At 40.8% G+C, this 13,252-nt stretch overlaps 1 protein-coding gene across 1 annotated transcript in view; it reads right to left on the reverse strand.

The window, feature by feature from the left end:
• slit3 (slit homolog 3 (Drosophila)) overlaps positions 1-13,252 on the reverse strand; it is a 275,138-nt gene that overhangs the window by 246,510 nt on the left and 15,376 nt on the right. The window contains exons 2-3 of the mRNA XM_085789009.1: positions 10,063-10,134; positions 2,984-3,055 (exon numbers count right to left, since the gene is read on the reverse strand). Of these exons, the coding sequence (XP_085645135.1) occupies positions 2,984-3,055; positions 10,063-10,134 (144 nt within the window). The remainder of the gene's footprint in view (positions 1-2,983; positions 3,056-10,062; positions 10,135-13,252) is intronic.

Here is a 13,252-nt window from a genome sequence, read left to right on the forward strand (position 1 = left end):
TATCTGTAAAGTTAAAAAAAAAAGATAATAAATCAGGGCAATAATTTTTCACCTTAGCTGAGCTCTCTGTTGATTTTTTCGGTAACACTTTATTTGACGCCTATTTCTATAACGTATTATAACCATACTTATAATGAGTTATAATGCAGTTATATCACTGTATAAGTATAGTTATAAACACTCATAAATGTTAATAATGCTTTATAACAATAATCATAACACACTATAAAGCATTTTATCATGACTTATATGGTCAGGTATTATAATACGTTGTAATGGTTAGTAACTTGCTGACAATGCCCACATTGATAATGCATTATAAATATAGTTATAATGTGTTATAATTGGGTTATAAACGTGTATACCGGTAACTATCATTATAAACATTCTGGCTTATGCGGTCAAGTATTATAATAGAGTTATAATGCTCTATAATGTGTTATGCTTATTGTTATAAAGCATAAAATGCATTATCAATGTGGGCATTGTCAGCGAGTTACTAACAATTATAACCTATTATAATACCTGACCATAAGATAAAATGCTTTATAGTGTGTTATGATTATTGTTAAAAAGCATTATGATCATTTATGAGTGTTTATAACTATAGTTATAGTGTTATAACAGCATCAGCAACTCATTATAAGTATGGTTATAATGTGTTACAGAGATAGGCGTCAAATAAAGTGTTACCATTTTTTCTTTCACTGTTTGATGCATTTTATTTTGAAAGGCCAATCCAGTACATGTTAGAGGTGCACAAAAGTTATATTTCCAAACGACTAACAGAAGTGAAGGCCATCTCAACTCTTGTGTGATTTTTGACACACAACTGTTTTTCCCTCCAACTTCCCTCCCTCCCCCCTCTGACCCCTCCTGACACACTGCTTAAAGAGCCTTTTAACATTAAAGCAGCACGTCACCTCACGCTTTCACTATCAGACGTGTGATCTCCACGTAGAGACAAGATACACATGTTGCTGCCACTCAGCGTCTCTCAGGCAGAGACGGACAGAGTACTCGACCCCAGTACTTGAGTACAAATACTACTGGTCAAAATTTACTCCGTTACAAGTAAAAGTAGCTCAGTCGACATGTTACTCGAGTAAGAGTAAAAAAGTACTTGCTTCTAAAGGTATTTAAGTACCCAAAAGTTCATGCTTTTAAATCTACTTTAAGTAAGAGTAAGAGTAAATTTCTTACTTTTCACATCAATGAATTACTATAATTTTTTCTAAATGAATTTAAGGACCTTTTAACTCTTGTTTCTGAGAATTAACTCTTTGAAACCACCTGCACCGATGTGCTGCTTTTAGGGGTTAGGGTTTCCTTCTTTGACAAACACAGCTTGTGTTCAATAGTATTTTAGAAGAAAAAAAAGAGCAGACCTGGTAACGAGTACCTTTCAACCTTTCAACCTTTCTAGAAATTAAAGGACAATTCCAGGCGAATTCAACTCGGGGGTGTATTTTCATATCATTTTAGGTCTAAAAGAAGGAATCTGAAGATTTTCAGTTTAATTGCTCCTGTTTTGTGGTAGTTGCGTCTGTCCCCACGTCGCCACGGCAGCAATGAATGGGAGTGGATGTAAGTTCCGCTGTTTAGGCTGTTTACAGCCCTCAAAGCCGCAATTTTTTTCCACAGACAGCATCAGATGGCTACTCAAACATGCACCGAGAAGTTTATTTACTTCAAGCAAGCCGACATGTTTGTAAAACTAGATCTAATTCAAAGTCTCCCGGAGTCTCGCGCGAGACCCAGTTGCCGTGCTCGGTGTGTTCAGGTGCAGTGGGAAAAGCTACCGTTTGTGTCATAAACACAGGAATATCAACTCTTTACTTGCTTCAAGGAAAAAAAACTTCTCTGCGCATCTTTGAGTAGTAAGTACCAAAGTACCAAAGAAATCTAATACTCAAGTAAAGTACAAATCCTCTGGATATGTACTTAAGTACAGTACTCCAGTAAATTTACTCCGTTACTGTCCACCACTGCTCTCAGGTTTCTGTGCAGTGAAGTTCGTCATCACATGAGCTGCTTTTTCTGAACTATCTAACCCCCCAGATCAATATCTTACCCTATGAAAAAGAAAAAAAAACTCATGCATCCTAACTTGCAGCCGTCAGCTGAACTTTTTAAACCGTGCAGATCAAAAATGAGACGGCTACTTAAATCTGTCCGACATATCGACGGAGAAATATCCAGCTAAACTAACACAACAACGTCAATTCAACACTGCTACGACAGCCAGGTGCTAAGTTTAGAAATGCTGCTCTCATCAGGTGAAGACCTGCTGTTTGGCAGCCAGGTGGAGGGCGAGTTACATCACCTGAAAGCTGCCTACAAAAAAAAAAACATGTCGAAAACATCTTGTCAGTTTTTCAGGAGATAACATCTGACGACACACAGTGCTGCTCCGTGTTCTCGTCTCATGCTACAGGATCATAAACACTGTGCAGCAGCAGGAGGAAAAAAAAAAACATGGAAGCGTCTTCTTCCTGCAAAGCTGTCATCCCCTTCAACCTGGAGTAATAAACATGCAGGTGTGCGTATGGGAAGTGTTGTGTTGTGCACTCACACCTCGACTCTACTGACTAGAGCCTTGGTGCGAACTGACGGACACACACTCACACACACAAACACACACACACAAGGGCAAAATCTATGGGAGATTCCTTGGTAGCGTGTAAAGTGGATGGACTTGGGCTTCATCCAGGTAAACTCTGGGTGCATGTGCTTTATAAAACAGACAGGAAACAGCAGAAGGAAGTCGAATGTGTTTGGCAAAAGGGATTAATAGCAGTAGAAAGTGAAACATCTGTATGTGCGTGAAAGTGTGTTTGCAGGTGTGCATATTTTGTGATTTCTTTTTTTTTTTTAGTGGGTGTTTGTAGCCTGGTGGGGTTTTTCAAGTATAAAATACTTAGACTGGCTCTGTGTCACACACGCACACACATAATACAGTAGTGTAAGATTGTGTACTTACAGTCTCTCCAGCAGCCTGAGGTCTTGGAAGGCTCCTCTCTCAATAACACTGATTTGGTTGTCCTCCAGATGACTGCAGTGACAAGACGCAGAGAGACAGAAAAGAACAGTAGTTACTATCATTTTTAAACAAGTCTGGAATTCAAAAGCAAAAGCAATGCCAGCAGAAGTAAGACTTATCTTTCACTTTACATGGTTGCATTTGGCTTTTCTTTAAGATGTTACATTTTAATTTGAAAGCGTCTAGTATTCGCTGCCAATTTCCCCCATTTTTGACCTGCGGGTTCACACCAGAGGAAGAAACACCAGATAAAAAACCTCATTTTCTGGCCTGTGCAAACAGCAGAATCAGCGGCGTGCCAGAGATACATAGAGCCGTTTCAAAGATCGAGAGCGGCACTTGCGCTTTAAAAAAAAAAAAAGAAAAAAAGAATTGTTGTATAAACAAGCAATCAGTGCGCTGAACAAATGAATCTGGCGTGAAGCAAAAAGTTTAAAAAGTTTAAGACACGCAGCATTTCACAAATGTCACAATCTAGCGAGCCAAAACAAACAATTAACGAGCCATTCCTCTTCCATCCCTCAATAGATGTCTTCTCCATTTCTCTTCTGCCTTTCCAGTGGTGCTCCCAGTGTAACGTATATTCCTCTTTTTCCCTCTCCACTCCTGTGTGTGCGTGTGAGTGTGTGTGCCGTAATGTTTTTTGGGGCAATCTAAGATTTTCCAGATGGGACAGAGAGAGAGGGGAGAGAGAACATCTCCGCAGATATGTGTGTTTATACTTTCTGTCTGAGGATGTTAAGAGTGACATCTCCTCGGAGGGAGGAGAGGAGAGGAGGAGGTGGAGCAGGAGGAGAGTTGCTGATGCGAGAGGAGAACGAGGGAGAGAGGAGTAAAGAAGCAGAAGGAAAGGGGGGAGAAAGGAGGAGGTAGGGGGAGGAAACAGAGATGCAAAAATAGAGAGTCCCAGAATGAGAAGATGGATTGAGTGAGAGAGGAAAAAAGAGAAGGACAGAGCCAAAAGACACTAAAGAAGATGTATCAAAAAGAGACACCGTCTGGCCTGCCATGTGGACTTTGAATTGTTTTGGCATGACCTTCCTTTAAATATCCTTTAAAAGAAAATGTTTAGACATGCAGCTGCATTACAGCCATTAATCCATGGTCTGTCATACTGACTCTGCACACACACACAGACACGCGCACACACACAAACAATCTGTTGGACAGAAATATGCCCTTGGCTGAAAGATCGCAGACACATATACTTAAACGTTTTTAATGCACAAGTACATAAAGGACCTTTATGTGTGTGCTTGTGTACACGCACACTAAGTCAGTCACACCTGATCGTCTTCCACCTTTATTAAAAACCTTTTTTTTTTTTACTTTTGTGTTTAAAAAAATGTTTAAAAATGTTAATAATGCAAGAATCTGTGTAATTAAATGTAGTAAAACCACTCTGTAGTGCAATGGCTTCTTGTTTCATTTAACTGTCCTCATTACTTTGAAGGACCCTGGTGTACAAGATGAAGCTAATTTGCATATTTTCCTTAATTTTTCTCTTCAGTTTCTGTAACAAAACATAAGAAAAATGACATCTTGGATGTGTAATAATTCCAGGAGGAAACTGGCTTAAAACAAAACAAAACAAAAAACACTGAGTGGAAAATTGTAAGAAATAAAAACAATCGGCTGTGTACATCCAGTAGACTTGATCCAGTTTACATTATAAGTAATGACAGTTGGAGCCAAACTGTCAGCTAACAAGGGTAAACAACACACTGACAGGCGGAAATACAGTGTGCAGAAAGTGCATGGATGGATATACAGCAGCACTAATGAGCAATGTCCGATACTCATGTAAACACGTAAAGCATAAACATAGGTAACGCAGTTATGCACTGGTAGCAATCATACCCAAACACACAAACACACACACAAACATGTGCACAGTCCCATCAGTCAAAGCTCACAGTCCAGCCAGCATTAAAGGGATAGTTCACCCAAAATTGAAATTTCATTATCTACTCACCCTCATATCGATTAAGGGCTGGGAGAAGTTTCAGAGTTATCTGTGGCTTCTCTGAGTTACAGGGGGTCTCGGCATAGCAGTGCATGTCCATATAACGGTTGCAAATGGATACCAACTGTCATCATATCAAAAAGACACACCAAAAAACATCCAAATACCTTCATGCTGCTCGTATGTAATGTCCGTCTTGTATTGAAGCCCCGAAATGCGAAATTGTCCCGAAAAAAATTAAATAAGTCTATTTTTCAAGCTTGTTTTGTAGCAGAAGCTTCTCGAAGCTCCTCTTCCCAGTTCGTCCAAATTTGACGAACCGGGAAAAGGTGCTTCCGCTACAAAGAAGCTTGAAATATAGACTTATTTAATTTTTTTCTTGACAATTTCGCATTTCGGGGCTTCAATACAAGACGGACATATGAGCAGCATGGAGGTATTTGGATGTTTTTTGGTGTGTCTTTTTGTTACGAAGACAGTTGGTATCCATTTGCAATACGCCGAGACCCCCTGTAACTCAGAGAAGCCACGGAGGACTCTGAAACTTCTCCCAGCCCTTAGTCGACATGAGGGTGAGTAGATAATGAGTGAAATTTCAATTTTGGGTGAACTATCCCTTTAATCCAGCATGTTTACTCCAGTATAGCTGTATTTTAACCATGCTGGGAGAAAAATAAAACATATCTTGCAAAATCCAGAGAGTCAAATCAAAACACAAGTTTGAGTAACTATCAGAGTTTATTTGTCCAAATGAGAGATCAACCGCATGCTGATTTATTGAATGAAGTCTAGAAAGGCCAGGGATCGTAAGCCAAACACATGGTGGTGGGAGTTGATGCTGGCATAGTGTTCAGATGAGGTACTGTTTTTATATTGGTCTGTATCAGGCATTAGTCATCAACAGAGAGATGGGGAAGAGAGAGAAAACATGTAATGATTTCATGTGTGTGGGGCCTTGGTGTGTCTAATAACTCTTTCATTCAACCGTATTAGAAAGTCTTAGCAACCATTAGAAAAAGCATAATGATGTCACGCTACCTTATGGCAAACTCAGAGCAACTTGGCCTCTGAAAGGAAATAAGGAAATACTTCAGGGGATATTAACTTCACTTGTTGTTTACGCATAATGGATGGAACCACATTCGTTTTCTCCAGCCAAATGTTCAATATCAAGCACAAGTTTTCACCTACATCTAAATTTGTTTGGAATTACTCAATTTCGCCAACAATCTGGAAGAGATCTCGCAAACGTGCGGCTGCCAAAGATATTACGCTAAGTGTGGCGCATGCAGTATGCATGCAGAGACAAGCTGTGCCTGTGATTACAGCAACGCCATCCGACTGCTCATATTAAAGAATATTCAGACTGCTGGACTGGATTACACGTCTCTGCACAAATAAATGTTTAATCAGATTACAGCAGGTAATCGGTTTAAGATGCTTTGATGAGCTCATAGACTGAAACCGAGGATTTTAAAACAGCAATAAAACAATCCAGTCAAGTTTTGATTGTTGTGGTCAACGATTATTGGGGTGTTAATATATAATCCAATTATTTAGTAGTTGAAAAATATAATTGAGTTGTGCTGTGTGACTCATAGGTTGGACTGACATTTTGAACAGAAGTTAGATTGTATGTAACGGCCAACCACCCACTCACCCACCACCACACTGACCCCCCACCCCTCCCCCCTTTGCCTGCAACCCTCAAGGATAAGTGGTACAACTAATGGATGGATGGGTAATTATGAATAATTACAAGCTTGTTGTTAGCATGGACATCAAGGAATACTTTTTTTTTTTTTTCCTGCAGTTATAGTTATTGGCCTTTACTGGGATGAAGGTTAGAAGCATTTTAAGTGCCTGCAAACTTTTCCCATGGGGTAGGAGGAGAGAGGAGGAGGAGAGCTGGGCACCGAGTGTGTGTGAGAAAGAAAGAAAGAAAGAGAGTGAGTGAGAGTAGGAGATAAAGAGGAGAGGGGGGTGTGATAAAGTAACAGTTATACCTGTTTGACCACAGATAAGGGTCAAGGCTACGCTGCTTGGGCCGTCACTCGATACATACAGTATGCAACATGTATTATTATGAGTGTGCGTGTGTGTGTGTGTATATATGTGTGTACTTTCCCAGACTATCTCCTCTTTTTTTCCCAAGCCTTCTCCTTCCCATTTCTTTTAAAGAGATTTAGAGTGGGGAAATGTCACAGCAGTTTATCACCAGCACCACATGAAAGACGCTGCCGGCCCACTACACGCAAACACACTCTTGCATTCACACACACACACACACACACAAGCACACAGCCTCTTTTTTTTTTTTTATTGGTCTATGCATGTCACTCTGTCTCAAGGATGCAAATAAAGGTCCCTCTCTCTCTCTTGCTCAGATAATCATATGTCAATCAAACCTGAGACATCAACTAAACACAAACTCCAAAGCCCACCCATATCCTTACAAGTACGGTTAAAGTTTGTGTGTGTGTGTGTTTGTGTTTGTACTTAACAAACGCAAACACACATGCACACACACATAAACCTATGTCCACTCCTCAGCGTATAGTTTGTGATGGGGAGTGTATTTTTATCTCCTGGTCTGGTGAAAACAGAGTGAGGAGGGAAGCTGCATGCAGCCAACGGTCGATTATAGTTATTACAGCCCTCACACACACACACACACACACACACACACACACACACATACATACAGACACACACAAATTTGAGCCACTTGAGGCACAAGAGTTGGAGAGCCCTTGAAGTCATTAGGACAGCTGAGAGGACACAAGGAGTCACACTCTTTCACTCTCTTTAAGTAGAACAAGCAATGGCAACGTCACTAATGACTTTAGCATATATTGTGAAATTCTTTCTTTTTTAAGATTAGACAAGCCGTATACAGAAAGTTCATGGAAATAATGTCCATTTGAGATGTTTACTGACAGCTGTGTGTTTATACTGCAGTCAATAAATCGCTTTTGGAAGCTTGTTCTTCCTTGAAATGGACCAGCGGTCAGCATGGCCTCAGCTGTTTGGGCCTCCTCTCAAAGCCCATAACCTTAACAATTCATGAACAGATCGTATATCCGGATGGTTGGAATCGCCGTTTATGACATATCAATGTGGTTCGGGCTGGACACGCATCGCACTTGAAGAGGAGATAACTCTCCGTGGACGGTGCATGGTGGAGTTGATAGGTGGACCTGTGAACATCTCCTTAAAGCCTCACCTATATGCTCAGACGGTTTATAGCTCAGGCTAAATTATGTTCTCCTTAACTAAACGTGCACATTTCATCTTCAATCTCAAACATCTGTTGCTTGTTTCTCATTTTCAAAAAAGGCACTCTGTTATCTCTGGATCTCCGGATTTCCCAAGATTGCAAAACCTTTAAAATCCAGTGTAGCCTGACAATTGTTCGGAGACACAAGGGAGACAGACGCCTGAGAACTCCTTAGTTACTTTATCTTTTCTTTTACTATCAACAATGACTCACAATTTCTCGATAATATTTGTCCAGGAATTGCAACATTTTTCAGCATTTTCATATCAAATCCCCATCAGTGCAGCATTTTGTTGTTGCATTGCTCTTGTTTAACAAATAGGAGTCTTAGTGCTTGTTACTGGCATCCCAGCTCATGATTACTCTATTATTCAACCTTGTAAAAATTCAGTAATTACGAAACTCGACTCCTTGGATAAGACACTTGCATTCTCTCCTGCCCTGAAATCCCTCATTAGGATGGGAAACTTCATTTTATAGAGACTTGTTTCCCCTATAGCCATATACAGGCCTATTAGGTAAATATAGCATTTGTGTAATTACTCCAGCATGGCAGCTTTTTGGGTAATGGGACTCCTTGTAAAGAAACAAATACAAGTCACAGGGAAAAAGAGGAGAAAATGCACATAAAAGACCTGGTACCGGGGTCAACCACATACCTAGATCCAGCCAACTGCATACCGAAGTGACAAAATAAGTTGTTTGTCAGTGCCATCCGGAAAACATTAACTTTTGATATTTGACGATTACGAAACTCAAAAGTCGGATTATCTGAGTTCCCAGTTGGCTGTTAACATCATTAGAAAGTAATGAAATAGGAATACTGACTCGTAAACTCTGAAGACCTTCGGTAACCCCAAGCTCACAGTCCGAGCCGTCCAAGCTACTTAGCATCAACAGTGAGTAAAAGCTGTGGCCGACATTCATAATCCACGTCTTGTTTTTGTGTCGTCAAATTAGTTGTATCCACCGTATTGTGTGACCTCTACTTGGGGATATGTTATGTTGCTTTCACACTTTCAAACTATCACATAATGTGTTTTTATTGGCTGGTTTTAGCTAACAATGCTAGTAACAACGAAAGCTAGCATGCGGTCAACTCGGACGCCGCTCCCAGATCAGCATTATTCTGGTGATGGACTTAACAAACCTTAACATTAAACGTAGCCTTACCAAACATTAAAGTGTTGCTAATTTTTTAAAGACTGTCCCATAAACTCTTGTTTGTCATAGATCTTATTTTCTCAGGGATTCAAAAGTCAATGTAAAAAAACTTGTTCTTTTTTTCTGAAGGCAGTGGATTCTGGGTTGTTCCTCATCAACACATCATCTCTGTAGGACAATATTTATCATATATTTATTATATCAACATTGCCAATTTGTTGTATATACTTTTGTATGTTACATTTCATTTGCTTTTGCTATTTTATTGTAGTTTGTTCTTTATATTCTTACCCTATTTGTATCGTCACTGTGTGTAATGCTGCAGCTGCACTGTAATTTCCCAGCTTGGGATCAATAAAGTCTCTTTATCTATCTATCTATCTATCTATCTATCTATCTATCTATCTATCTATCTATCTATCTATCTATCTATCTATCTATCTATCTCTGGAGCTGTTGAAATGTTGTGTAAAAAATGAGTAAGAATGTAACAAAATACCAAAACCCTCGCTTAAGCGGAACATATACATGTGTATTTTAAGAAAATGTGCTTTTTCGACATCTCTACATGGTTCATCTCTACAAAAACACTGAAACAAACAAACTTACAGAATCCTGAGGTTCTTGATGCCGGAGAAGTCGACTTTAGTGATCCTGGTGATGTTGTTTCTGTTCAGATCCCTGCAGAGAGAAACACAGAGGTCACAGGGTGAGTTTAACCGAGTATGAACTTAATATAACACACTGTATTTTGAAAGTATACAATGTCTTTAGACAGAAAAAAAGGGCAGCGAGGACCCACTGAGTGCATGTGTGTGTGTGTGTCTGCGTGTTCTTCCTCAGTCAAATCGGTGAATGTGGCCGTCGGTCAAAGCGTGAGAACGTCCCACAGCATAAGAGCCCACAAGAACACGCGCACACAAATATACAAACACAAACAGAAACCAAAACATACTAACACTCCTACTGTACAGGCACCATGAGAGCACACACATACACACATGCACACAAACACACATACATATACACACAGCTCCTGCTGCTGAGAATTATTGAGAAGAAATTTTTCCAGCAAAAAAAATTAGAAAAAATAGAAAGCGGGATGAAATTATTTTCTCTTTCCATCATCAGAGTTTAAAAGCTTATCGTGTTTCCTGGCTGTCATTCAATCTGTTTTAACTATGAGTGCACAATGTATACACACTGCAATATGAACTGACTGCCTGAGTGTGTGTGTATAGACTGGTTCCCTTTACGCAGCTATGCTGTTTATTGAAACGCTGTCGCACTGGAGGAATTAGGGCAAGGAAAAAAAACACACACACACACACACAAGAGAACACAGACAAACAAGCCACACAATTTTCTCTCTTATTTCACACACTAACTCTCCATAAGCTTTCACTCAGACACACACACACACACCGACACACACACACATAAACAGAGACTGGTTTTGCCAAGGCGGCCTGCGTGTGTGTTTTTCATAATACACCTAAACATTTATAAATCTGATTTAAGACCATATTAGGTTTCAAAAGGCTTCCCCAAGCTGCCATGGCAAGGACCACTAATAAGAGCCATACCCCGGCCTGAGACAGGGAGGGCTGATGTGGGCGAGGGCCGCGCTTCCCAAAGCCTAAATGGGGTCCAGAGTCCACCAGGGGTCCTTGAAAGGGCTCCAGCATAATAAAAAAGTTACAGTATCTGAACCGATACAATGGGAGGTCACATGAAATGACTGCCGATCAAAGACTCCCACCCACTATAGCAGAGACCGGGATGGAAAGCTGGACTAAATCATGGCCAACAACAAATACGTCCTCAGAGTGAGGTCCCATGGAGAGGAAAGGAGAGGAGAGGAGAGGAGAGGAGAGGAGAGGAGAGGAGAGGAGAGGAGAGGAGAGGAGAGGAAGAAGGAGGAGAGGAGAGGAGAGGAGAGGAGAGGAGGAGAGGAGAGGAGAGGAGAGGAGAGGAGAGGAGAGGAGAGGAGAGGAGAGGAGAGGAGAGGAGAGGAGAGGAGAAGGAAGAGGAGGGGGAGAGGAGAGGAGAAGAGAGGAGAAGGAAGAGGAGAGGAGAGGAGGGGAGGGGAGGGGAGGAGAGGAAGAAGGAGGAGAGGAGAGGAGAGGAGAGGAGAGGAGAGGAGAGGAGAGGAGAGGAGAGAATCACTAATGCTGACAAATCCAAGGAGAGTAGCGCACAATTCTGCAGTTCACCAAAAGCTTTTTAGTTTCTTCCAGCTCATTGTTTTGGTTTCACCGCTCACAGCTTTCAACTAATCTCATCAACCTCATTTCCAGACACAGCAGGCAGCTGTTTCCAACAGAAAAAAAGACGAAGCAGGAGACAGACAAAGTTCAGCGACTACCTGCTGCACATAGAGAAACATTTAGCCACTAAAAAATCGGATACTTTGCTCTGAAGGAGGAGGAGACCAAAACAGAGCTAAAAGAAGGTATACTTTATAGTCATCAGAGGGTCAAATTGAAGCTAATGCTGCCCTATGAGTGTTGGTTATATAAATAGGGAACTGATGAATTCAGTTGTTTCATTTATTGCAATCAAAGACAAATTAATCAAAGATCCTAACAGCACATTCAACAGTCACAACGACTTCTTGATGTGATGAAAAAAAAGCTCAGTGCTGTATTGATTTAATGTTTTCAGCTCGAGGAAAGAGGTGCTTCCACGATGATTTCTTTTTCCTCCTGTTGATTTGTAATTTCATCCTGACTGAATGACTCTGAGGCAGCGTCCAATCTGAAAATTTCTGCTCCCTATCACTCCACCTCTGTCCGTCCTCGTCTCCGCTCCTTCACCCTTTGCTGTGTCTTTCCTTATCTTTTCACATTTGGCAACAATCTTTCAGTTTTTTCTTCTTTTTTCTGCTCTTTGTCCCTTAAATCTCTCCTTTCCCCCATTCCCTGCTCTTTAATGTCAATCTGTCAGTCCTTCACAGCCAGCCTCACCCCTGTGTTCCCATGCAGCCTCCCTCTCCACTTTTTCTTTCTAATCTCCCCCTCTTTTACAGCGTGTCCCCCTCTCTCAATCTCTCATGTCTTATCTTTCACTGTTTCACAGTTGACTAAACACTTTTTCTTCGCCTTCATCTGTTTTTTTCTCTCTCTCTCTCCCTCTAATCTCTCCTCTTTTATCTCAATCTTTCACTCTTTTACAGTTGGCTATATTTTCCTGCCCTTTATTTCCTCTCTCCCCTCTCCTCTAATCTCTCCATCCTTATCTCCATCTTTCTCTTGTTCACAGTGGAAATTTCTGCTCTCACCAGGGAAACTGCGCTGCAGTCAAACAAACACTGAGGACACAGGGCCAGGTGGGGAGCGATGGCATCACCCCATCTACAAACACTGCCGAAAAACTGAGAAAGTTGATGCCACTGCCAGAGCAAAGTGAAGTCTGGTGTGAAATTAAATGCTTGGACTGTCAAATGAATAGTGCACCGACTGACAGTGATGTGCTCTGAAATAAATAACGCTGTAAGATATAATTTTCTTTTATTCCTCATCCTCAACAACCACTCACATTATTAAAAAGCTACTGACCCAAGACAATTTAGATTTATTCTGAACTACTAATACTATACTATTGATTTTACTGATTTCATTTATCAAAGCTAGAACAGAGTCTCCAATAGAGTCTGGTCGGAAAAATGCCTAAAGAAGAAAATCATGGATCGCAAGAATCCATGAAGAACTAATCCTTTAAGCAGTGAGCGGTTGAAGTGCTGGGGAATCAGTGACCGGTGTCCTTACAGGTGAATCACAGGCGCTGCTGTGCTTCT

Source organism: Trachurus japonicus, chromosome 10, assembly GCF_045865225.1.
Source record: "Trachurus japonicus isolate A0001 chromosome 10, Traja_1.0".
NCBI classification, from domain to species: domain Eukaryota; kingdom Metazoa; phylum Chordata; class Actinopteri; order Carangiformes; family Carangidae; genus Trachurus; species Trachurus japonicus.